Consider the following 27,432-nt stretch of genomic DNA (forward strand, 5'->3'; position numbering starts at 1 on the left):
ACACGTACGTGTGTGCACTTTACGTTGCGCGCGTCTTTTCAGAAACCGGAAACGCATGGTTGCGTAACCGTAGTAGGGCGACCTAAACAAAGCCGTTTCAAAACAGCTTTGCGTTTATCAACTTCGAAAAGCTTTTACAAACAGGTTTCTAAAAACCTGTTTAGGAAACCTGTTTGGAAAGCCACAAATTTGCGGCTTTCGAAAAGGCTTTCAAAACAGCTTTGCGTTTATCAACTCGTAAAAATTCCTTGAAAGCTGTTTGGAAAACCTGTTTCTGCCGAGAAAAGAAGAGTTGATAAACGCACCCTTTCGAAAAGGCTTTCCGAAAGGGCTTTCAAAACAGCTTTGCGTTTATCAACTCGTAGAAATTCCTTGAAAGCTGTTTGGAAAACCTGTTTCTGCCGAGAAAAGGAGTTGATAAACGCACCGGCCCCTAGAGTGATTGCTCCGGGCACTGCTGATCTGAATTCATGGCAAAGGGTGAAATACATGCCCAATCTCAATGAAAAAAATAAGCACTAAAAATAAAATAAACACTATTCAGCTGTTGCTCATATCAATGTAAGTGTTATCTGATGTATAGTTTTTGAACTATTAAGGATTAAAAGTGGGAAATGTTTTTGGTAACACCTTGTATATACGGTATAATATGTATGTATATGTATATACTGTTGTTGTTACTTCATTGCAGCTGGCACCGCGTGTCAAAATAGGAAACTCGTTATCAGCTGTGGCTCATTGCGAATCAAGGTTTCAACCGCCAACTACGGTAGATTGTCAGCGAGTGTCTGTGGGGGCCGGTCCACGGACAGAACCGACTGCCGCAGCATGCAGAGCGTGGTCCACAATGTCCGTTGCTTGCAACGGTAAAACGCGCTGTATCGTCCCGGCTTACAACAGGGTGTTCGGTGACCCTTGCAGGGGAACAAGGAAGTACCTTGGCGTCACGTACACCTGCCTGCCTTCCGTTATCATGCAGAGAAAATACGTCTGTCAGGATAGCATGCTCAGACTTAGCTGCCCACCAGGACGGAAGCTAATGGTAGGGTATGCAGCTTTCGGACGCCAGAGTACGTCAGTGTGTACCAAAACGTCATTGCCGATCGTTCGCTGCCGATCTTCACAACAGTCTGGTGCTATAGTAAAGGCTAAATGTAACGGGAAGACGTCTTGCTCGCTGCCCGCTTCAGTTGCAGTACTTGGCGACCCATGTCCTAACATTTCCAAGTACCTGACAGTTATAGCTGAGTGTAAGTATCAAGAGACAGTGCATTCATGAACTGAAGCAGACAATCATATCTCATAGCCCCGATAAACACATACCAGCATGACCACATGGGATGAACACTATCCCAAATACCTCAAATTTAAAGATGACATTGAAAACGAAGTAGATACTTTTTTCAATCATGGCACTTTTCACATTTTTTTTCTTTATCGTATCTATTTATTCAATAACCAATCACCAACAGTGTGACAGTGGCACCAATCTTTTCCAACATGAGGTCAATAAGCTTAAAGAAAGGACGTGAGAAGGGGAAAAAAACTGTCATTTACAAGCATGAAAGTTTTTACTCTTTAAAAACAAAAATAGTAACTTCAAAAACAGCATCAATAGCATAAAGAAAAGACACAAACTGCGACAAAAATCATACATGAAATTAGTATAATTTCACTAGTTCATTTGGTTCTATCGCATTTTTTTAGAGAGAAAATCTAGATATGACAAAAAGAGAGATAGAGAGAGAGAGAGAGAGAGAAAGAGGAGGGAGAAGGACTTCAAAGCATGTTACTATAGTGCATCCTTGTTAATAAGATTTATTTCTATAAGCGACCAACAATTTTACAATCTTTGGAGAGGTATGAATAAGTGTCTGTCACAGCATTCTCTCTCATACACATAACGACACACCCACACACACACACACGCCCACACACACACACAGACACACACACACATGCATACCCACACAATCAAAATCCTGTCAGTGATTAAAATGATAGAGTGCCAAATCTTAATAGTATGATTTCTTTGCTCCCTAATTAGAGGAAGAAATGATAGACTGTCTACTCTTGTATCGTTGCGACATTAAACACGAACATTACATTCCATCCAATGTTAGGAAATTGTAAACATAGAAGGAATTTACCTAGGATTGACTCACATTGGTGAACGTGTTCATGTCTTCACCGCTTATGTTTTTCAGGCGTCCGTGGGTAGTCGTGAGGGAGGATGATGTGGCTGAACCATGATTGGCTATTAGACCGGATTTACGGATGAACGACCTCGGCACCTGAACACTTTTCTCAGTGTAATGACCACCTCTACTGGCATCCTGGCGGAAAAACAAAATACCTGTCCTTTGACTGATATTATTTCATATTCATTGGATATTCTCATTCAGATTTAATTTTTTTTCACCTTCATGAACAGACAACTAGACAATACTGAATTTCAATAGAAACAATTTCAGCTGCATGGATGATTATGACATCGCTTTGAATATCCAAAAATATTGTGAATATCCACTTTAGTTTGCTATAATTATCGCTTTTGCAGGCCTTTTCGAATGATCTCAGTGGAATGCGAAGTACAAAACATATTTTTCAAGGAAAGGTGAAATTACTTGAAACAAAGAAATGGAACCATTTAAAATCTATACTTTTCTAACACAAAGCAATGCTTCACAGCAGTATATCCATTCATGATGCACTGACGGGCGAATTTAGTTTGGAAAAACATTCTTTACTAGAAGTAATCAATATTCCATATTCCATACATTCATGATATATAATCAGTCCATAAATGGTATTTAAATGGATGCAGTGCTCCTGTATAACGTTGGTTACTGTAGTGATTTATGTTTAATGATATAAACATTATCAGTATTTGTCATTATTGACATTCTTATCACTTATTCACGTGTATTACAACCTGTTCTCCATGTTTTTAGTACCATTACCGTTATAATTACTATCGTGTCAAGCCTCGTAATTGTTGCACGCGAAATTCTGCATATCCCATCCTCGCCAGAAAATAAAATATGGCGCACTATAATTTCTCAAGCCTTTTATACCTCTTTACTGTCACTCTCACCTTCTGGTAATTGAAAGATAGTCTTTGTTATCTCATAACATTTTCTTCCGTTAAAAAGGTAAACAAGAATAAACAATAAAATAAAGTTGGCATTTCAATACCTGTGCGTGAGTGCTCTTATTCCACGTGCTGTGAGAGCGTTGTTATTATCATTATTTTTTAAGTCCAAGCTGAGGGTGTACTTATACATTTGTACATAGACCGATGTATTCTTGTGTGTCTGTGTGTATGTGTGTGTGTGTTTGACTATGTCTAGGCGTACTCCTATAGGAAATATTTTCAGCTGCTGGAAGGTTTTCAGGATGACCACTTTTATCACTATAGTTTCATTCGAAATAATCCAACTTTTTTTTTTGAACTGATGGTTACTTGTCATCCTGTAAAATCAAAAGTCAGTTACATTTTCAAAAGAATGTCATATACCAATGGTTGTCAAGTGCTTTGAAAACAATATTAGATATCTATCTGAAAACAACAACGTGAACAATCTCCATCTTTATCTCTCTCGGACTTTATATCATTCATACTTTATACATAGGCGAAAACACAAACATCGATAATACCGTCCCTTTCTCATTGCAATTCATCACTTAATTTGAATATCAAATGTGAAAAGAACAGTGCAGGTCCACTAAGATAAAAAAAACAACATCAGATAATGGATTGCATGTGTCGGTTGATAAACGGCGAGATGTGTGAGAAAGGGTAATAATCATGAACCACGGAATCCCACATCGTCATTCGCATGAACACTTCACTCATTTTACAATGGATTGTAACATTACGAAGTCCGGGTTTAATATGTGTGGGTAAGAAAAAAACTTAAGGCGTCAGGAAAAACCGAAAAAAAGTTTGAAAATGAAATAGAGCAAAGCAAAACAAAACAAATAAAGTAAAAAACACATGGAATACTCACAGGTACATACACACACACCATGACAAAAGCAGGATGCCCGAATGTCACGCATGTGTCTCACTTGAGACCTAGAGGGTAATGGGTGTAATTCCCTCACTATTAAATGTAAAAACCCTCTATTTTTCTCTTATTTTCTTACTTTGAAAAAAAACCCTCCAAGTGCTGCTTTTCTACTGCTTCTTCTTTTTCTCATGATTCTTTTTATTCTACGATTTATCAGTCTCCATCTCTTTCATCTCCTTCTTGAAACGGTTACAGTTTTTTTGTTTGTTCCTGAGGTTTCTTAATCTGGGTATGAAATAACACTTGTGAGTCCGGTTCATTTTCAATTCAATTCAATTCTATTCAAAGTTCATTCCATTTCTTGACAAAACATATATGTTTCGCTTCCTTTGAAAACAGAGAATAAGGTAAACAGAACATTGAGTAGACTGTACAATAATTGAGGACATCATAATAACTATACATTGTAGTAAAAAAGAAACAGACGTGGTCGAAATAAAGTACATGTATAACCTTGCTTAAAGTGCGAAAATGGAGAGACCCACTAAAAAGACAGAGCTTGTACAATTTGGGCCTCTCTGGAAAAGAACATCGATGGAAAGATTAATTGAAGCATCGTAAGTACGAAAAAAAAAAGAAGAGGAAGAAGTCTGGAAGCCCACTGAAATTTATATTCACAGATAAATACACTTACTTTCGTAGACGCGAACAAACATGAAAGAAGACTAGACAATAAAGCAACTACTGAAGAAAAGGCTATACGGGACAAAGCGAAATGGACAATACTAGACAAGGCAAAACGGAATGGTCAAGACTAACAAACAGACATGACAGAAGACAAAATAGCAGACAACAGCTGTTAATGCGAAAATGTAATGACCTTCTTTTAGTGACAAAGACCTGTGTTGTAATGAAAAACTGGTATGATATTACCCAATGAGGGTTCCCCTCTTCTCATGTCTGTCTAAATTCATGGAAGCATTAAGGCCATTGTTATCTGCCAAGTCGGAAAAGGTAAACGGCTCCTTATTTACTATCTATCTTTATAATTATGAGTGTTCTCGAGCAGGCGTAGATCATTTTGTTTTACGCATGGGAAATTGTATGAAAGGAAAATCAAGAGATATTAAGGCCATGATTTCCATTTTTCACAAAAGATTGCCGAAGGGCTTGAAAAACTCACGCAAAGGACTTTGATAGCACTAAATTCTAGTGTCTTAACTCAGTCAGGCATCGAATGAATGAAAAGAAAGCCATCTTTCCATTCATGTACATCTCATGAAGCAAATTTATGATTAAGATCACAAAATTTTGAAATGAACCTCGGTTTCTTTTTTTTTTCTAGGACACGCTGTGTCTAAGCGTGAACAAGAGGTATTGTGTATATCTATACACAACCGTGTATACACACACAAACACGCATATTTATGTATATGTTTGTCTCAACTCTACGATTAAATTGTTTATGAGCAGGTTCGATGGCCATTATAGCTTCAAGGTTCCTCAGCTTATCAGCTTCTGAACAATATGCGAATGCACGCTTAAAAGACAAATAAGTTTATATAGTTATGTTATGTTTTGGTTAATGTTTTAAATTAAGTTAAGTAATGTTTTTTTTTCTTCTTTGGTATCCCAAGGTTTTTTTTTTTGTGTGTGTGTGTTTTTTCCTTGGTCTGTCTCTATTTCTCAACCATACGGTTAAATTGGTTCTGAGTACCTTCGATGGGCATTACACTGTTAGAAAAAAATCAACAAGGTTGTTTAAAATTTTAAACAACCACAAGTTAACCGGTGAATCGCTCAACTGTTGTTTAAAAATTAAACAACACGTAGTTGTTTAAACTTTTAACCCTTTGTTGTTTAAAAATTCTAAACAACTGTTGTTTAAAAGAAATTTAAACAACTGGGTTGTTTAAAAAAGTTGTTTAAAAATTTAAACAACTGTTGTTTAAAAGTCATTTTGTACAACTGGGTTGTTTAAAAAAAGTTGTTTAAAAGTCTAAACAACTGTTGTTTAAATGTAATTTTATACAACTGAGTTGTTTAAAAAAAGTTGTTTAAAACTCTAAACAACTGTTGTTTAAAAGTCATTTTATACAACCGGGTTGTTTAAAAGTAATTTTATACAACTGGGTTGTTTAAAGCAAATATTAAATATTCATGTTTAGAATTTAAACAGTTCTTAATCCCATGTTACTGTACAACTCACTTGTATATAAGCACAATAACACAAATGTTTATTTTTTTGGCCAATTATATATTTCAGCACATTTTCACTGTCTATATTGCTGACATCGTATCATTAGAAAACCTTCAATTGGTCAATATGTCCATCGATGTGCAAACTTATTACAAATAACAAATTGAGCCAATCAAGAATTGTCTCATCCATTTTCAGAATATATACAGAGTAACAATTCTTCTTATACAGTTAACCTTTGATAAGTCGAAGTTCTCGAGAACCGAGAAAAATGTGTCGACTTGCGCGGATTTAGTAAAAATATGCAGTTTGACTGCAGAGGAAAAATCACAAGCTTTTGTTATGCTTGAGTTAAGTGATTTCCCAGCTGAATTGACCTCGACTCATCTAAAGATTAGTGTATTGTCAAATGTACATTTTGATTCCACTTACATACAAATGGGGCGCTTAATGCCGTAAAAATCACATTTCACAATATTTCAACTAAACTGCAATGGCAAATTGAATTTGAAACATGCAATAATTAAAGAATTAATTATTATGCATAACACGGATGTGTTCAGCTTGAGATTATCTATACCTGTGCCACATTGAATATTTTGTTGCTTCATTTCTCATATTGTGTGGGTGCATGGGGACCATCAGTTGCCCTCAGATCGGTCCAAAAGGGCTAACTGAATGAACAGTACACAGAGAATGTAATTTTTCAGAATGCTTTTACAGTCCAATGCACACCTTACAGACACATTATCCAGTTTTATAGTGATCATACCCTGACAAGACAAGATAAATCTTGAATGAGTCTTATTTCCTGGAATAATTATCTGATTTTCTTAGAACCACTGACTTTGTTCTTGAAGTGTTTGTCACTATTACATGCACTTGGAAATCTCATAAGCGAAGCATAAGGGAATGACCCTCTAAGGATTTGCTTTTCTGTCCCAATACTGTACTTTGTTGCCCCACTAAGAAAATATTACTGAAGGTATTGCACTACACAGCTTCTCTATTATCTAGATCATTTTTAACAATGTTCAATTTGATGTAACAACATTTTGAATCATTTCAGTTGCAATGCTTTTGGGGAACATCTGCAATAGTAAGTCAGGGGTTATTAGATTATATTTCCTTGACAGTACAATGATGACTGTAAATATACTGCAGATGGAGAAACCATTCACACTAAGAAATGTTTTATCTCTTGTGAAAATTCTACTCCATACCCATATTCAGCATATCTGAACAGACCAAATAACATATACAGTACATTGTAATTATAATGAAATTTACTCCTGTTTACTGGTGTAATTTGAGAAGTCATACCTGCTACCAACACATACAGTTGTTTTTTTCATAACTGGGATGTGCCAAGTACAGCACATCTGTCCAGCAAAGATCATCTCTGTCACTCCTGTGATAGAGATGGCAGTAATGAAGATTACTCTATATACAATGAAATAAATTCATAATGGAAATATACATTCTACGAAATGCAGTTCATCTTGAATTTTATGAAGGCCACATTCAGTACAGAGTGTCACCTCCATTATGCTCAACAGATATGAGGTTTAAATTTCACAATTGCTATATTTCTGAAAATTGACTGTCATGCTTCAGTATAAACCTGTGAAGATCTTGCCCAATATTTCATTAAGTCACTACTATGCAAAATACCCTTTTTAATTCATTTCTAGCCCATCTTTATCACAAGTTTTCAAGGGCCAACATTACCCACTAATAGAACAATCTTCTCATGACCTTTGATCTTTCCATGTGACATGTATCCATTACTTATTGAGTTATAAACAAATAAAACATAGATACCAAACCTTTGCTTTGACGAATGACCTAAAAGTCAACTTTGTCAATTAAACTTCTGATGACCATGAAAATCTCATTCTACGCATCTAATCTTCCTGATTTGAAGAGTTCAGGTATGTCCTGATCTCTCTCACAGAATTGGACGTCACTTTACCAGGCATTTTGTACACAACTGTCTCCAAGAACTGCCAGGCAGCAAAACATTGAGCCTGGTACTCTACATCTAGGACATAATGCACTTTGAATGCACAGTCCACAGCCTTTGTCAAAGTTGGAAACAAGAATCCCTGTCTCTCTACAATAGGGAGTTTTCGCAAGCACAACGCGGCCGGGAGTTGAGCGTGTCGTGTGCGAAATTTGCTTCTGCACATGATCAAATCTGAGGGAGGTCCCGTCCGGGGGAAAACGAGTACGGTACTTGGCCAAAATAGCGTTCGGTCCCAATGCTGGGCAGGAGTGAGCCAGCCAGTCAGCCAACCAATCAGTGATCTTGTCCCCACACCTCCGTCTTGTACAGGAAAGCGAAACTGCATAGATATGGGGACGGGAGTCAAAGTACGGGGACTGTCACAAGTGATCGCTTCCTCGTATTCTCGGTCTTCGCGTCGTGTAGCGAAAACTTCCTAATGACAAAGGTTTGCAGTGGCTTCTTCCAGGATCCTCCCATCAGCAAGATGAAGGGCTGTGGTCTCTGCTTCCTGTCAATTTGTCCAATGTAGAAAGCCAGGTCTGTGCCCTCTTGTAAAATTAAATGGAAGTGGAAAAGAAACATGCATATTATCTCGATAAAATCTTGAAATAATCTACGCAGAAGTGTTGGGTTGAGGCATTGGTATAATGAAGTCCATCAGAACAGATATATTTCCCACACCTCTCCAGTGTTCAAGGTAGATTTCATAATAAAGTGCCTGGCCAAATTCTGCAACATTTCATTTGCAAACATATACCCTAAATTGGGTATTTTATGTAGTATATAACATCCATGTATTACATTTTCTATTCTTGCAAGGGCTAACCATGACCTGGCTGAATGAATTTTCAACTGTGTGGCCTATGGGAACTTCTGAAAGGCAATTAATTTTATTGCTGGCAAGCCCAGGCAAAAAGTATTATCAAACAAAAACTACTTCTGAATTGCATTTCATTATTTTGGGTAAGTTACTCTTTCCAATACTAGTAGTATATCAATTTTGTCCACTTACATTGTAGGAACATTAAGGAGTATGCAAGGTCTTTTTTCTTTTTGGTATGGGGGGGGGGGGGGGAGACACCCTGTATCACATTGGATGTATATGAGTGGTATGTGATATATTTCCAGCATCTTGCTGAATATAATGATACCATAAGTCAAGTGCAATATTTATTAATGAATGGAATATTCCTTATTGGCGACATTTGGGACCAATTTTGCATTTCATGCGAATTTTTTCCCCCTTTTATCAAAATGAAAAGGACATATTGATATTGGACAAGTGTGTGATTGAGCAGTCAGGCACAAAATAAAGTAAATATGTATGTTGACTATGTAATATAAGATTTTTTTTTCATTAAAAAAAATTATTGTGATTCACAGCATACATTAGCAACATAGTAAATTTGCATAAATATGTAGAATCCATGGACTAAACTAACAAATGAAACAGCATAAACTGGGAATTTCTGTAACTATGGACCACAGCTTGATGATTTCTATATTTTGTATTGCAATGTCAAAGTCCATCTCATCATTTTGATAAGAGGGCAACACATCACTTGTTTTAGAAGATTAGCCTCCGAACAGTTAGGTACTTACAGGTTGAAAGTCGTAGAATAACTCTGACTCCTGAAAGGAGCACTTGCCCCACACCCTCGCAGTCCAGCCTCGGCAAACTAGCAGCAGCATGCTGAATGCAAGCGTCTCTTTTTCCTCTGTGGAGCAAAATGTATGACACAGGGGGAGTATTTTGAATGATACGTACGAATATACCCTTTAAAAATATTAACACAATCAAGGCTGATAAAGAGAAATGCTGACAAGTATCAGCTCATATTCAGATGCTAGCTTATGTACTTATATTGTACTTGATTGCAACCAGGATTACTGTGTGTGTGGGGGGGGGGGGCTGTTTTAAAGTTGTTTGGAGGGTATTGTAGAAAATACTACACATTTTGAATGAGGGACTGATTCTGGCAACGGCATTTACTACCAAGACGGGCAAGTAATTGTGGATGAGTAGAGCCAAACTTGTAAGGCCAAGCATTAGAATTATAATGCTGTAATAATCATCATGCTATTCTACAAAGCAGCAATCAGAGTTACCATGAACTTGGATGAAAGAAAGTTGAATGGTGTTGACAGCCAGTGCCTTAATAAGAATAATCTTGCACTACTGTTAAGTGCTTAACAAAGACTATTGCAATATGAATGACATTTGGGCTTTTGCAGGAGGTTCATGTCATATTCTGGCATTGCATAAAGCAAGATCAGTTAATATGCATATATCTTAATTAGATTAGCAAGAGCAAGGGATGTTCAAGGTCCAGTGATTTTTATTCCAAGTAGTAGGAAAAAGAATGCAAAAACTTTAATAGTTCATAAAAGACTTCTCTGTTAATGTTATCCTATAATGACAAAAGCTTGATTATCATGTGAGTTGATCAGGTAGTGGAGAAGAAAAGGGGAATGGTAGATGAAGGAGGCAAGGACAAACCGTCCAGAAGTTTCAGTGTACATGAACTGTGTGGCCGTGAGGTGCTATAATGTGAGAGAGGGGCAGGAGACAGCCTCTCCCAAATAATTGTCCAAGCTGTAGTTACAGTCATTAAAGCTGCACTACCGCATGTGATACAAGGAGCGAAAGAAGCTTGTATGAGCACAATTAAAGATGTTCTGAATCCACATGTCATCTCTTGAGGATTCAGTTCCAGCAGGACGAGGTCCAACGTGAGCTAAGGAGGGACAATCTCTGCCTGACTGGCCTGCCAGAGGGGGCTGAGGAGACAGAGGAAGAGCTTACTGAGGGCGAGTCAAATGTTGCCAAGGAAGTTGGCTTAGACATTTGGAAAGAGGACATCTCATCTTCATGATCTTGTCATCATCTTGGGGAAAAGGCAAGAAGGAAAGAGCAGGCAGATCAAAGTCCACTTTATTGCAAACAAAAGGAACAAACTGTATTCTGGGCATTCTAGTCTGAAAGGAAAAGAGAACATGAAAAGTGTGTACATCAATGAAGATCTAAAGGCATGCAATATGTCACTCGATCAGTGCATGATAAATGCCAAGGAAGCTCATGATGTCGAATCGGCAACAAAACCAAATACGGGAACATGACATGCAAGTTGAATGATGGACAAAGCAGAGTCATCAAGAGCCCGGATGATCTCTTTGATATTGGCTTTGAAATTACAGATCCACTTCAGTTTTTGCAGGTTTTTGCGAAAGTCTTAGAAATTAATTAACAAGCATTGAATGAATTTCTTGGTCTAACAATTTTTTTTTATAGTCATGTACATACTGTAAGTATTTTGTTAATGTTGTTAATAAATTCACCTCAACTCAAATGCAAAAAAGGAAAGGGTGGTACTTGGGCTGCAGATTAAAATCTCTACACAGAGCAATACTATTTAAAATGTACCTTGGGAAATCACTAGGGCATCGGTGTCACCCGTGTGACGAATAAGCAGCGTTTGCTACGATGAACATCTTGATTCCCCATACTAGAGTACTTTGTCAGCATACATGGTCATGCTGCAAACATCCTGTCTTCAGCCATGATCTCCTGGCTGAATGTGACGAATAAGCAGCGTTTGCTACGATGGACATCTTGATTCCCCATACTAGAGTACTTTGTCAGCATACATGGCCATGCTGCAAACATCCTGTCTTCAGCCATGATCTCCTGGCTGAAGTCTTGCTTGATCTGTACAAATTAGGGAACAAGATTGCATTTGTAATCATATTAAGGGTGGCCCACAAAGAATGCTATAAACCAAATGGAAAAAAATATAATACTCAAGTAATAACAAAAACATAAATGATGGAGTGAATTATGCATGATCATTAGCTTCTGCAAAAATGTTCATTCTATAAACATTTTTCTCACAAGTTTGTGTGAATTTGCACAATGTGCTTCGTTTGGCATGGAAATCTTGACAGACTGAGAAGAAAGCTCCTAATCTTTGCATAGAAACTTATTCAAAAGTGACAAAAGTGCCAAAAATTGGTTCCAAACCACCTACCTACACGAAACAAATAGAACTCTACTAAGGTGGTACATGTATATTATTACTACAGGCATTAAGTTTACATGTGGTGCATAGACTATATTGTGCGTTAAAAACACCACAATCTGTTTTCTGTCTTTAACTTCATTTTCTATAGGGGTTCTAGGCCTTTTTTTCTACTGGAAGCTTACGTAGACCTTAATTCATCGAGCATCATTGATGGCAATGATGCTCAGTAAAGAATGAATTGCTCCAGCAAAAGTAGCAGAACTTGCACTTTACTATTGGATTTTAGGGGGTTCGTAATGTTTACAGTAGATTTTGGTTGTACGGTTGCATGGACCTACTACTCATCGACCGCCTAATGTTTATTTGCTTGATAAGAATATTGAACACTGAAATTCATGCAAAAAACTTGACCTACGTGATTGAGAAAATCCAGAGCTAGGCTATCAAATGCCTTTGTTCCCTTTTCGATTCGAAGTTTCAGTGCAAAAATATCGCCATCGAACTTGCGTGGCCTTGTTCAGCTCCCCGCGGTTAAACGCTCCTTGAGATCGACCGCTGTTTTTGCATTGACAATGCACGCAAACCGACTTGTATTGAACACCGTGTTGTACGAAGCTTTTTAGAAACTTCCATAGACATTACATTACGATTCGGTGAAAATATTCATTCGAAATTTTGTCCTTGATTAAAACCATTAACTTTGTTAATGAACGGTGAATTTTCGCGTTTTCCCACACCATCCTCATCAACAGTCAAAGCCAATCCATTTTTATGTGCTTTGCGTGCAGTGAAGTGCGTACTATAGTACTACTCTGTATGCGTTCAGTGCGCCAATTAATACACGGTCGGTTTATTACAAGAGGGTGGTTGATGTAGTAGGGCTATCATACAGCCGACCATGGCATATAAAAGTTCTAAATTATGAGGTAGGAAATGATCGAGACAGGTCATTGCGTAATTGAACTTAGTTAGCACTAGCACTAGCAGTCTAAAATATAGGCCCTAGCCCTTGACTAGGCCCTAGCATTACCTAGCTAGGCCCTATCCGTCACGTTATAGACCCTATGCCCAACTAACTTGTTAGATTTCTACATCATCGAACTCGGACACTGCGCCTATACTTGTGCATGATGTGATACGGTGCCTGTTACTAACTTAGAATACTGTACAACGAATAGGCTACTGTACTGTGTCAACAATGGGAATATTCCGTACGCTGATTTAGATGATTAGTTTTTGTAAAAGAAATTCGTATTTTATGTGAAGTTTTGAAAATGTATGTAAGGATTGAATTATGCAAGTGTTTATACAAGCACGAGTTGGTTGAAAAACATAATGTACGTACCGGTACAGACGACCTAACTTATTCGTTAAACGTTAACATTAACAGTTTGTTAGATCTATTACGTTACATGCATGAAGGCGAGACGTAGCGCAGCCCGGCCAAGAACCCAAAGCGTGAGCCGTGACTAGCTTCATACATCATGCAAATTACAGATGGGCATGAAGCGATGTAACTATCAGTTAAATAAATAAATACCTTGGAATGACTGGCAAAGTTCTTCTATAGCTAGACCCCATTTGCTGAGAATGTTCGTGACTCCATATAGCTGCATTGCAGTCATCGTCACCGCCGTCCATCATGATGAATAGCCGCGCTACTGTATAGCTATACGTACATTGTACATAAACGTGTGATGTACGTATGTGTGTGAGGCGCGGTGGCCGCCCGGCGGCGATCGATTGCGACGAAGGATACATGCAGGCCCGCTGATTGGTTCATGACTATCACATGACTTTTGCCCATCAATTTCTAAACAACCGTTGTTTAATTGTTTGGACAATCATTCCGAATTGTTTTTAAACAACCGCTGTTTAAGGCAATCAAGCTCCAATTTTCTATATTTAAACAACATTGTTTAGAATTTTAAACAACAATATTTTAAACAACGAAATTTTACACAGCGTTCTAACAGTGTAGTCTCCATGTTCACACACCTTATCAGCTTCTCAATGATATGCTCCTGCATTATTGAAGGATAGATAAGGTTATCATGTTTTTCATTTGCTTGCTTCGCTCTGCTGTTTCGTAAATAATAATATGGAAGCGTGCAGCAGTAATACAGTAAAAACAACAACCTTTAATGGGTTTGTATCTGAATGAAAAGGATCATCATGAATTGAGTTATTTATCACACTTAACAGCAAAAACTAAACAAATAAATATACATTGTAGATAATAACAAGTGCTCACCACTCGTCTACCACCGTCTGGGTGTTTGATGTAAAATATCTAGATCGTTACGTATTTGGGTGTGTGTTTTTTTTCAATACCGTCGAGCATGTGGTTGAAAGAAGACGTTTATGTCTTGTTGAACCTGGTGTTTCTGTAATAATTATTCATGTCGGGTGGTTATGGGATAACCTTACAGTGTTCAATCTACAAACTTTGGAAGCGGCAGATCAGCCGTGGCACGGAAGGGAACTGTAAAGGAGGTGGAATTCAAAATGAAAAAAAAAAAACTCCAAACAAACAGACAAACAAACAAAAAACAAAATTTTGCTCGCGTGTTCTCAGCGATGACATGTTCGCCTGCTTCTCTAGTGTTGCACTTGATTTTGAGATAACGTATTGATCTTCGATTTGAATACTCGGCCATTTTTCTCAACAAGTCATAACTATATAGACGGCTTATTCTAGAAACAATTTTATTATACAAATTGTTCACATTTTGTGTATATAACAATACTTAACATTGATTATACAGATTGTCTTCTTGACATTGGACGTCTCTATCCCTAACTCACATTTTAGAACTCTTTTGAAACGCTGTTTTTTTTTTGTTTCTTCCGCAACTTGTAAATAACGTTTAGGCTTTCAACCCGTTAGGTCAATAATAAAGGGAAACTTAACGCATCGGTGAACACATTCGTTTTTCTCTTTCAAAGCACAAGTTTGTTTGTTTTTTCTTTCGCATACTTATGCTCTTCTATCAAGTAATGAGAACAAAAGACAAATTTCACATAACAAGAAACACAAATAAATTTGCAAAAATCAACATACGATCCCTGTCTTTGTAGCCTTCAAACATAGAGAAAGGCAAAACAAAATAGAGGAAAATGGAAAATCTTCAGTTAAATCCAAATTCAAATGATATTAGCGAAAGAGCAACATTAATAAAAATGGTAGAAATTGGAATGTTATTCAGAATCAAATCATTAAAAATGATATCTGATTTTTTACATTTGTCTCGATAACCCTTGTATTCCTAAATCAAAAGAATTTCATAAGAATTCTATCCATTTTATCACCTTTGCAGTTTACTGCCTAGGTCATTTGAAGTTCGAGTTGAAAGAAAAATTCATATATCACCTTTAGTTTCCCACCTTGTACTTGTTTGGGGATATAAAGAGATAAAAGCAAACTTTTTTTGCTTTTGTTTAATGACTTATTTTGTTTTCAATTTTTTTTTCTTAATCATTTTTACCTTTAAGGGCACTGGCAAATGAATGAAAAAATCTAAATTTCTGCAATTTTTACTTTTATGTCTTCAAGGACAAAACTAAATATGTTCACTCATGCATAAGATATTTTTTCTTCTTAACCTACCGGGTTGATAGCCAATGAAATAACCCGTGATACTGTATATAACAAGACGAAATTTTACCAAAATTTTCTATGAAAAATACGCACTGGAAATAGTGTTTACTTTCTTTTTCTTCCCTCTTTTTGTTTATATCCTATATATATATATATATATATATATATATATATACAATACATATATATATATATATATATTATATATGTATATGTGTGTGTGTGTGTGTGTGTGTGTGTGTTCATATAATGTATTATGAGATGATTTGATTCCATATTGGTCCACTCACCTTATCGGTTTCTGAATAAACTGAAAATGTATTATCGAAAGACAAATAAGGTCATCATGCTATCACAATGGATTTCTCTTTTTTTTTTTGTATTCCCAGGTGGCTTTTTTATTTACTTGCTCCACTCTATTATTACTAAAAAGAAATTAAATAAAATAATTGTTTATCAGTACCTTCGATTAACATTATATTGCTTAAAAGATTCATTTACATTTTCAACTTATGGTTATTGTGCCAATTCATTATTGAAAGACAGATAAGATTATCATTTAATTCTTGCTTTCTCTTTTGTTATCCAATCCACTGGATTAAATAATTGTTTATGAGCACCTTCGACTGGCATTAGCCTAAAAAGTTCACTCACCTTATCAGCTTATGGTTTATATGCTAATGCATTATTGAAGGATAAGTAAGGTTATTATGTTATTCTTGTTTTCTCTTGCTTTGGCATCATTGCTTTCTTTGATTTTCTTTTACTTCTGTATTCCAAGGCTCTTTGCTATTTGCTTGCTCTGCTCTATATTTCTTCGTGAATTTAAGGTAACGTGCAACCTTCAGCACATTGCCTATAAGTACTGCAACTCCTTTGGATTTTTCACACTTCTCTCTGTTGACCTGAATCCAAGTGAGATCTTCCGACCAATAGGTGAGTGCACGATCATTCTTAATGTTCTTAAGTAAAGATGTCTGTTTATTTCATCGAGCGAATGCTTTGAGTCAGGATAGGAATGTTCCAATCTGTGACAGACTAAACTTGGTTGTTCCCCATGTATGAAATATTATAATTTTTTGATTTTCTTGTTGAGATTGAGAGGGTTTTTACCATTTTCATTTTAAAAGTTTCGTCTAAAACTTCCCGAACTTGAATATTGCTTGAAGTCATTTCAAATTGCGATAAAACACATCAATGCGGGAATTCACTATTACCCATTCGCGTAAAGCAGGACAAATGCAGTACCAGAATCCGCTGAGAGCCACAGTAAGAATTCCGAGAATACTATATTTTACATAATTTTTCATCGTCCTTATGGTTGTGCAAAACAAAACCAAGGGTAATGTGAAACACTGTATGAGGAAATCCTGCTGCAGCCTGTCAGGGATCGCTATATATTCAAAGTCTGAGCACCCTGTATTAAAATAGAAAAGCCATGGATTTACTAGCAGCGCTTCAGCAGTGCGTTGCCACGTCCAACTTTGCATGGATGGTCGTCACCCAACGTACAGGGATCTACATAACAGGCAATATACAGAAGAGTAAAATGATGTCAAACTTCGTTAACGTTTCAGCGTTGTTCTGTCCACCAACCAAAATATCTGCCAACTGGTCGCCGGCATAGCGAAATCCTAAACATTATGACTGGTAACATTAATGAAGAGTCAAGATTTGATAATCCATAAAATTATTATAATATCCCAAGATCATGTTGGCTTTCTTTGCTAAGTATTTAGCGTTCATGGTGTTGAGTGGTTGTATCCTGCAACAGGTACTAATAATTATGTAGGCAAAGCTCAAGACAAAATTTCCCGCGAGTGATAGAAAACATGGAGAAGTGAGCAATTTGTATTGACAATGCCTGGTACCTTGAAGTTGTCTCCTTCTTTGTTTGGCAAACAGATCAAAGAACTCTCTTTTTTTTTCCTGGTCTTCCTGTCTCCTTGTTCTAAACTTGATATCAATGATGATTACGCAAAGCTTTACATTTTCTACCAATTTGTTAAACTTCCGGAACGAGTACGAGACTCATCATGCTTCCCGTTTTCGCAGCCAGTATGAACTCAATGCAATAAAATTAAATCGTTTGCCTGACAAATACGAAACTTGATGCACGTTCAAAAATTTTTAGTGAACAGTAAGTCAAGAAATGAATTTGAAACTCCGGTTTCTTTTTTGAATGTGTATTTTACATTGACGTCTTGTAGTTTATGTAAAATGCCACGTCATGTCAAAATCATAGTTTGTTGGTTTGTATTTTGCAAATTCAACTTCACATGAATGTTGTAAGGGAATACTGAAATGTGTACCAACTACCTATCAAAATTTTAGTTAGAAGCTCCTGTTGCCCATTATTCTGTACATACATTCTTCGCTTTCTCTGTCCATTTGACATGAAATAAAACGGATTCAGATATGTTCTTTCTTACAAATTCATTCTGTCTTGCATTATAACCTTAAACGATAACAATAAAAGGTATTATGGTCTTAAATGAAAAGAAAATTGTAATGTTATTGTTCTCATTATGAAACTTATACAAACGGCGACCCCTGTTCATGCAGGGCGGTCAATACAAACATAACAAAATGTTTAGAATAAGATAACGAGTTGTTAAGTATTAAAATTAATCGGTAGCGACTAATTAGCTTAAATGCACTAGCTGTGATAAAAATGAGAGAACTCTGCATGGTACACTGGCCCCGAAATGTCTTCGTTATGATAATTAATCTTTCGTCAACAAAATGAGATAGGAGAGAGGGTGACTTGCTCTCAGTGTGTATTTATTTTTATTGTCATTAATCTCATCAACATTACGTATCTGCTGATTATCATATGAAACATATAAAGCATAGGTAAACAAAATGTGATTCTACACGCCATGTAGATGCCATGATTACCCTCGCCTCTGGATCAATCTTACACGATATACAGAGACTTCGGAACACGGGTGGGGGCTGATAGGCTGCACATCCCCATTCCTTCCCAAGCAATGCACATATTATACTTTGTGTTTGTAAAATATGTATATATATATATATATATATATATATATATATATACAAACAAGAGAAATAGAGATGAAAAAGCACAAGCAAAATTTATTTTCCGAAAGGTTTTCGTCCTTAGATAAAATCCGTCCAATTGGGGAAGGGACAAGCACCATTTATGGCAATGAGTCCGATTCTGTTTTTCTTTGTTGTGTTTTGTGTGTGTTTGTGTTTGTTTTGTTTTTAATGGCCATCGTCCCCTTTTGTTTTCTTTCTCCAGAAATAACACGAGAATGCGGGGAAACGTACTGTTGGTCTGCCTCCTTATCGGCATGTGCCGGGAAATCACATGCCAAGCAACAAGGTGTAAGTAAAATTAATGCTGCATGTTGCTATTCTTATGGTGATGAATCATATCCAGTGTCATTAACGCCCAAGTTTATTTCTGACTTACATGCTTCTGCTGTATCGCGAGCTAGATGAATCAAAATTAGTACAACCATGCAACTATACAGCCATGGAATGGATGTCAGGTTTTAACCGATAAGAACGCAAAAAAACCCCAAAAAACGTACAGCTGTGCAACTGTGCAACTATGCAACTATACAGCTGTGCAGCCCTAGAATTCCTGTATGGTTGTCTCTCATACGGGCCGAAGTGCCATTAATCAAACAACTGTACGTCCTTACATACATTACGGAACGCCTGTCGGGTTTTAGCCAATCAGGACGCGAAAAACTCGACAGACATTCACAAATTCATGAGTGTAGGAACGGGGTTTTAGCCAATCAGGAAGCGAAGAAATCGACAGATATACATGCATGGGTGTGGGAAGGGTGTAGGATTTTATCACACCAGAATGCAATAAACTCGACAGACATATACACACATGCATTAGTGAGGGAACGGCTGTTGGGTTTTCACCATTCAGGATGCGATTAACTAGGAAGCCATTCACTCCTGCAGCATGAATTAATGGTTGTTGGGTTTAAAACCGCTTCCATGGTGTGATGTAGTAGACAACCATTTCTTCGGACGGCAAATGGACGAATGGTTGTATGGTTTTAAGCATTCTGACCTACACAGAATTTTACGAACTTTGAAGTCTTTCTCAGGGAACTTGATATCTATTTCTTCGTGCTGCTTTGTGCATTATTACTGTCAATAAAAAACCATATCAAAACACTGTTCCTTGAACTATACATGTATTCCATAAGAGAGAGAGAGAGAGAGAGAGAGAGAGAGAGAGCGGTACAGCTGTGAATATCCAGTGCCAGGAAATTGAACAATTAGTCCATGGGCCAAGACCCGAAAAATGGGTTGTTGGTACCATCTGAGGTGGCACAACCTTTTTGGTGTCATTTTGTTTGTCGGGCATAGATATGTTTATCAAGCTATGATAGCATTTCCAAATGAGTAGCTTAGTCATAATAAATGAATTTTTAACCAATTTGGTCTCGTATTTATATCCCCATACTTCTGAATCGAAACTAAACCGCTATACAAAGAAGAGCACTGCCTTCTGTATGTCCACAGGTGTTCTGTTGTAAACGCGATGCGCTTAGTCTTTATTCAAGGCAGCGAAGGGAATATCCAAAGGGTTATGATGTCCACAGCTGTCACGCGGTGCGCTTAGTTCTTTATCTAGACCAATGTACCGTTATCGTATCTAAAGTTCCTCATAAAAGGGATTATCTATACTGTTTTTATACTACCCTATCAACAAATACATCAGTTTTAAACAAAAATCACTCTGTTCATTTACAACATCATTCATTATAATGTATCGTAGTGTACCGGTACATTGTTTTTGCATTATCTTATATTGTTGGAGGGAAATAAAGCGACATTGGCGTGGTATCAGCGTTTTCACCGTAGCGTTTTCACCGGAAAATGATAAATGATTGAAAAATACGGTAAGATTCACTAGGAATTGCTTTTGTTGTTGTTGTTGTTTTTAGATAAAAGGATATACACTGTATCATACGCTTTGGATATTCCCTTCGCCGTCTAGAATAAAGACTAAGCGCTGTGGACATCATAACCTTTGGATATTCCCTTCGCTGCCTTGAATAAAGACTAAGCGCACCGCGTTTACAGCAGAACACCTGTGAACATACCATAGAGCTGCATTTTACAGCTCTATGGAACATACAGGGCTCACACCCGTAAATACAATGGAATGTCCCAGACCCCTTCATAAATTCGTACCAAAGATACCAAAATAAATTAAGAAAAAAATTGATTAAAAAACAATGATGTAGTTTGGCAAAAAACTGAATAGCTGTAGATATTGAGTATGAATTCCTCTATAAATTGCATTTTGGTTGAAAGATGAAAGCTTTTCTGGTGGAATTTGAGGGGACTATATTTCATTGGGTACGTGTACGGAAAATGGGTGATTTTTTGAGTGACAAGAACTCGTAGTCTGGCTTTGCGGACCCCTGGACAGAATTTGAACTGAATTATCCACCCTGAGAATTTGATGGATGAAAGGATATATCTAACTTAGCCAGGTAAGTGAAGCTGAAACATCTCATTTCTCCCAGCTATTTTACAGAATTTTTTGGAAATTTGATTTTTAACACACATCCCTATGGGGAAATATTTATGGGTGTGAGCCCTATAGAGGATGCATGCAATGCACACAAGTCTATGGGAAGTATTCACCCCATACAAACTCTGCTGGTTTATGTTGATCTATTGTGTCAGATCTCTTCCTCCCTCCCCCGTTCCCCTTCCTACCCCCCCCCCCCCCACCTTTCTCCTCTACCCCCCCCCCCCAAACTCTGTTTGGCTACAATTTGTTTTCTTATCATGTTGTTGTGGTATAGATAGATCTTTGTACATAGCAGTCATCAGTATCACACAACTTTGAATGACTGTGTTATTTTAATGTATTTCTTTGTTTGGCTACCACTGAAACAGGTCAAAATTCATAATGTTAGTCTGTTTGACAAAACAAAGTCTTTTCAAGTATTTTGTAGGCAATAGTGTGATGATGACACCCCAATAATCAAAGATTACTGCTTGCATCTAGGTATTCATCTTATGAAGAACTGATCAACACTACATCTTATAAGCCTTGAATGTGTAATTTCCCATATGATGTAGGTGCAAATATCATCAAAAACACATTTATGATGTTTAAAAGTCAAATGAGAAATATGACCTCCACTATAGGGCCCACACCCGTAAATACAATGGAATGTCCCAGACCCCTTCACAAATTCGTACCAAAGATACCAAAATAAATTAAGAAAAAAATTGATTAAAAATCAATGATGTAGTTTGGCAAAAAACTGAATAGCTGTATATATTGAGTATGAATTCCTCTATAAATTGCATTTTGGTTGGAAGATGAAAGCTTTTCTGGTGGAATTTGAGGGGACTATATTTCATTGGGTACGTGTACGGAAAATGGTGATTTTTTGAGTGACAAGAACTCGTAGTCTGGCTTTGCGGACCCCTGGACAGAATTTGAACTGAATTATCCACCCTGAGAATTTGATGGATGAAAGGGTATATCTAACTTATCCAGGTAAGTGAAGCTGAAACACCTCATTTCTCCCAGCTATTTTACAGAATTTTTTTGAAATTTGATTTTTAACACACATCCCTATGGGGAAATATTTATGGGTGTGAGCCCTACAGAAGACAGTGCTCTTCTTTGTATGGCGGTTAGTTTCGATTCAGAAGTATAACGGATATAACAACGAGACCAAATTGGTTAAAAATTCATTTACTATGACTAAGCTACTCATTTGGAAATGCTATCATAGCTTGATAAGCATATCTATGCCCGACAAACAAAATGACACCAAAAAGGTTTTGCCACCTCAGATGGTACCAATATCTGGCCTGGCCCATGGACTAAATGCCACTAAGACAAACCACATTAAAGTCCTTCCGTTTATTTTTTTTTGTATTTTGTACAACCGAATGCAAATTCTGTTGACAAGACGTTGAATGAGAATGATACTGTCGTGCATTGAAACTGAATCAACTTATAGAATAAGGCAATAACAAGGCAAAATAAAAAAGCCTTATTCTGTTCAAATGTATGCAAATTGGTTGCTTTTCTGCTTTTGTGTCTACGTACCAAGCCCTTGAAAAAGACCGGTAATTCGGTCGAAAGCTCGGGAGAATTAAAGACTATTAGTGAACATACTGCAACGTCTGCGAGCAGTCATTCCTCCGTCACACCTATTATTATACTAGGTGTTACAAAAAAACATTTCCCACTTTTGATGCTTAATATTTTGAAAACTATATCAGATAAAACTGTCATTGATGTATTATGAGTAATAGCTGAATAGTGTACCATTTAGTTGGAGGTGATTTGAATATGAAAACCTATATCAGTTTCATAAAATCCATGATTAATTTAAACGTAGGTTCCAGATTTTGGTCAAATTTTAACCTTCTGTACAAAACCTGAATTTGACACAGGAACAAATGATGTGTATGTGAGTGTGTGCTAACAATGACCCTGAACAATGGACATGGATGCCACCTGTTCAGAGCTTTGCTCCATGGCACATGAATGATTTATCAGTTATTCATGGTGGATTGCTCCGGGCACTGCTAGTCTGAATTCATGGCAAAGGGTGAAATGTATGCACAATCTCTATGAAAAAAAAATAAGCACATGTTTCCATGTGCTTGCATGCACCACATTTCAGAATGAATAAAGAATAGCTGTGATAGTGGAATTTGTCATGAATAAATAATGGACCATTCCAATCCTGGCCATTGTTCAGGACCATTGTCTGTGTGTCAACTACACACTCCCATACACACCAATTGAATTCTGTGCAAAGTTAAAGTTTTGTACAAAGGGTTGAAAATAGAGCAAAATCTGAAACCTAACTGAAAAATTAATGTTTAATTTGATGAAACTGAATTATGCTGTCATTGCAAAATTGCCTCCCCAAAATTGTACACTATTCAGCTGTTGCTCATATCTATGTAAGTAGCTGTAAGTGTTATCTGACGTATAGTTTTTGAACTATTAAGGATTAAAAGTGGGAAATGTTTTTGGTAACACCTAGTATATACGGTATAATATGTATGTATATGTATATCTACGTTGTTGTTACTTCATTGCAGCTGGCACCGCGTGTGAAAATAGGAATCTCGATATCAACTGTGGCTCATTGCGAATCAAGGTTTTAACCGCCAACTACGGTAGATTGTCAGCGAGTGTCTGTGGGGGCCGGTCCACAGACAGAACCGACTGCCGCAGCAGGAGAGCGATGTCCACAACGTCCATTGGTTGCAACGGTAAATCGCGCTGTATCGTCCCGGCTTCCAACAGGGTGTTCGGTGACCCTTGCATTGGAACATCGAAGTACCTTAGCGTCACGTACACCTGCGTGCCTTCCGTTATCATGCAGAGAAAATACGTCTGTCAAAATAGAATGTTCATCCTTCGCTGCCCACGAGGACGGAAGCTAATGGTAGGGTATGCAGCTTTCGGACGCCAGAGTCCGTCAGTGTGTCGCACCAAGACGTCATTGCGGATCGCTCCCTGCCGATCTTCACAACAGTCTGGTGCTATAGTAAAGGCTAAATGTAACGGGAAGAAGTCTTGCTCGCTGCCCGCTTCAGTCGGAGTACTTGGCAACCCATGTCCTGGCATTTCCAAGTACTTGACAGTTTTAGCTGAGTGTAAGTATCAAGAGACAATGTATTCATGAACTGAAGCAGACAATCAAATCTCATAGCCCTGATAAACACATATACCAGCATGACCACATGGGATGAACACTATCCCAAATACCTCAAATTTAAAGATGACATTGAAAACGAAGTAGATACTTCTTTCAATCATGGCACTTTTCACATTTTTTTTCTTTATCGTATCTATTCATTCAATAACCAACCACCAACTGTATGACAGTGGCACCAATCTTTTCCGACATGAGGTCAATAAGCTTAAAGAAAGGACCCGAGAAGGAGAAAAAAAACTGTCATTTACAAGCATGAAAATTTTTACTCTTAAAAAACAAAAATAGTAACTTCAAAAACAGCATCGATAGCATAAAGAAAAGACACAAACTGCGACAAAAATCATACATGAAATTAGTATAATTTCACTAGTTCATTTGGTTCAATCGCATTTTTTTAGAGAGAAAATCTGGATATGACAAAAAGAGAGATAGAGAGAGAGAGAGAGAGAGAAAGAGGAGGGAGAAGGACTTCAAAGCATGTTACTATAGTGCATCCTTGTTAATAAGATTTATTTCTATAAGCGACCAACAATTTTACAATCTTTGGAGAGGTATGAATAAGTGTCTGTCACAGCATTCTCTCTCATACACATAACGACACACCCACACACACACACGCGCCCACACACACACACACACACACACACACACACACATGCATACCCACACAATCAAAATCCTGTCAGTGATTAAAATGAAAGAGTGCCAAATCTTAATAGTATGATTTCTTTGCTCCCTAATTAGAAGAAGAAATGATAGACTGTCTACTCTTGTATCGTTGCGACATTAAACACGAACATTACATTCCATCCAATGTTAGGAAATTGTAAACATAGAAGGACTTTACCTAGGATTGACTCACATTGGTGTACGTGTTCATGTCTTCACCGCTTATGTTTTTCAGGCGTCCGTGGGTAGTCGTGAGGGAGGATGATGTGGCTGAACCATGATTGGCTATTAGACCGGATTTACGGATGAACGACCTCGGCACCTGAACACTTTTCTCAGTGTAATGACCACCTCTACTGGCATCCTGGCGGAAAAACAAAATACCTGTCCTTTGACTGATATTATTTCATATTCATTGGATATTCTCATTCAGATTTGATTTTTTTTTCACCTTCATGAACAGACAGCTAGACAATACTGAATTTCAATAGAAACAATTTCAGCTGCATGGATGATTATGACATCGCTTTGAATATCCAAAAATATTGTGAATATCCATTTTAGTTTGCTATAATTATCGCTTTTGCAGGCCTTTTCGAATGATCTCAGTGGAATGCGAAGTACAAAACATATTTTTCAAGGAAAGGTGAAATTACTTGAAACAAAGAAATGGAAGCATTTAAAATCTAAATTTTCTAACACAAAGCAATGCTTCACAGCAGTATATCCATTCATGATGCACTGACGGGCGAATTTAGTTTGGAAAAACATTCTTTACTAGAAGTAATCAATATTCCATATTCCATACATTCATGATATATAATCAGTCCATAAATGGTGTTTAAATGGATGCGGTGCTCCTGTATAACGTTGGTTACTGTAGTGATTTATGTTTAATGATATAAACATTATCAGTATTTGTCATTATTGACATTCTTATCACTTATTCACGTGTATTACAACCTGTTCTCCATGTTTTTAGTACTATTACCGTTATAATTACTATCGTGTCAAGCCTCGTAATTGTTGCACGCGAAATTCTGCATATCCCATCCTCGCCAGAAAATAAAATATGGCGCACTATAATTTCTCAAGCCTTTTATACCTCTTTACTGTCACTCTCACCTTCTGATAATTGAAAGATAGTCTTTGTTATCTCATAACATTTTCTTCCGTTAAAAAGGTAAACAAGAATAAACAATAAAATAAAGTTGGCATTTCAATACTTGTGCGTGAGTGCTCTTATTCCATGTGCTGTGAGAGCGTTGTTATTATCATTATTTTTTAAGTCCAACCTGAGGGTGTACTTATACATTTGTACATAGACCGATGTATTCTTGTGTGTCTGTGTGTATGTGTGTGTGTTTGACTATGTCTAGGCGCACTCCTATGGGAAATATTTTCATCTGCTGGAAGGTTTTCAGGATGACCACTTTTATTACTAGTTTCATTCGAAATAATCCGACCTTTTTTTTAACTGATGGTTACTTGTCATCCTGTAAAATAAAAAATCAGTTACATTTTCAAAAGAATGTCATATACCAATGGTTGTCAAGTGCTTTGAAAACAATATATGTTGATAGATATCTATCTCAGACAACAGCTTTCCAAAAGAAGTACGCTAACTTGAGAGAGACTGCTAATTCAAAATGAACGTGAACAATCTCTACCTTTATCTCTCTATAGGCCTTTATATCATTCATACTTTATACATATGTGAAAACACAACCATTGATAATACCTTCCCTTTCTCATTGCAATTCATCACTTAGTTTTGACACCAAATGTGAACAGATCAATACAGGTCTACTAAGACCAAAAAAAAAAAAGAAAAAAAGATAATGGATTGAATGTGTCGGTTGATAAACAGAGAGATGTGTGAGAACGGTAATAATCATGAACCAGGGAATCCCCCAGCTTCATTCGCATGAACACTTCACTCGTTTTACAATCGATTGTAACATTACGAAGTCTGGGTTTGATATGTGTGGGTAAGAAAGAACTTAAGGCGTCAGGAAAGACCGAAAAAAGTTTGAAAAATGAATTAGAACAAAGCAAAACAAAACAAATAAAACAAAAACACAGGCATAGCACACGCACATACACGCACACCATGACAAAAGTAGGATGCCCGCATGTCACGCACGTGTCTCACTTAAGACCTAGATGGTAATGGGTGTAATTTCC

The 27,432-nt window shown here is 37.1% G+C and overlaps 1 protein-coding gene across 1 annotated transcript; it reads left to right on the plus strand.

The window, feature by feature from the left end:
* Positions 1-847: 847 nt before the first annotated feature.
* On the plus strand, positions 848-25,494 carry LOC139735093 (L-rhamnose-binding lectin CSL3-like). The gene is made up of 3 exons (XM_071645865.1): positions 848-1,250; positions 23,954-24,514; positions 25,481-25,494. The coding sequence occupies exons 1-3, from the start codon at positions 848-850 to the stop codon at positions 25,492-25,494; spliced, it is 978 nt and encodes a 325-aa protein (XP_071501966.1).
* Positions 25,495-27,432: the final 1,938 nt, after the last annotated feature.

The sequence above is a fragment of the Diadema antillarum genome, unplaced genomic scaffold (assembly GCF_040938485.1).
Source record: "Diadema antillarum isolate AM-2024a unplaced genomic scaffold, OU_Dant_1.0 seq00000563_RagTag, whole genome shotgun sequence".
Classification (NCBI taxonomy): domain Eukaryota; kingdom Metazoa; phylum Echinodermata; class Echinoidea; order Diadematoida; family Diadematidae; genus Diadema; species Diadema antillarum.

Excerpts from the sequence above, each read along its gene's own strand:
- LOC139735093 (XM_071645865.1), top strand. The coding sequence starts at position 848 with ATGTCCGTTGCTTGCAACGGTAAAACGCGCTGTATCGTCCCGGCTTAC. Across the intron at positions 1,251-23,953 it reads CCTGACAGTTATAGCTGAGT|CTGGCACCGCGTGTGAAAAT; the intron begins GTAAGTATCAAG and ends ACTTCATTGCAG.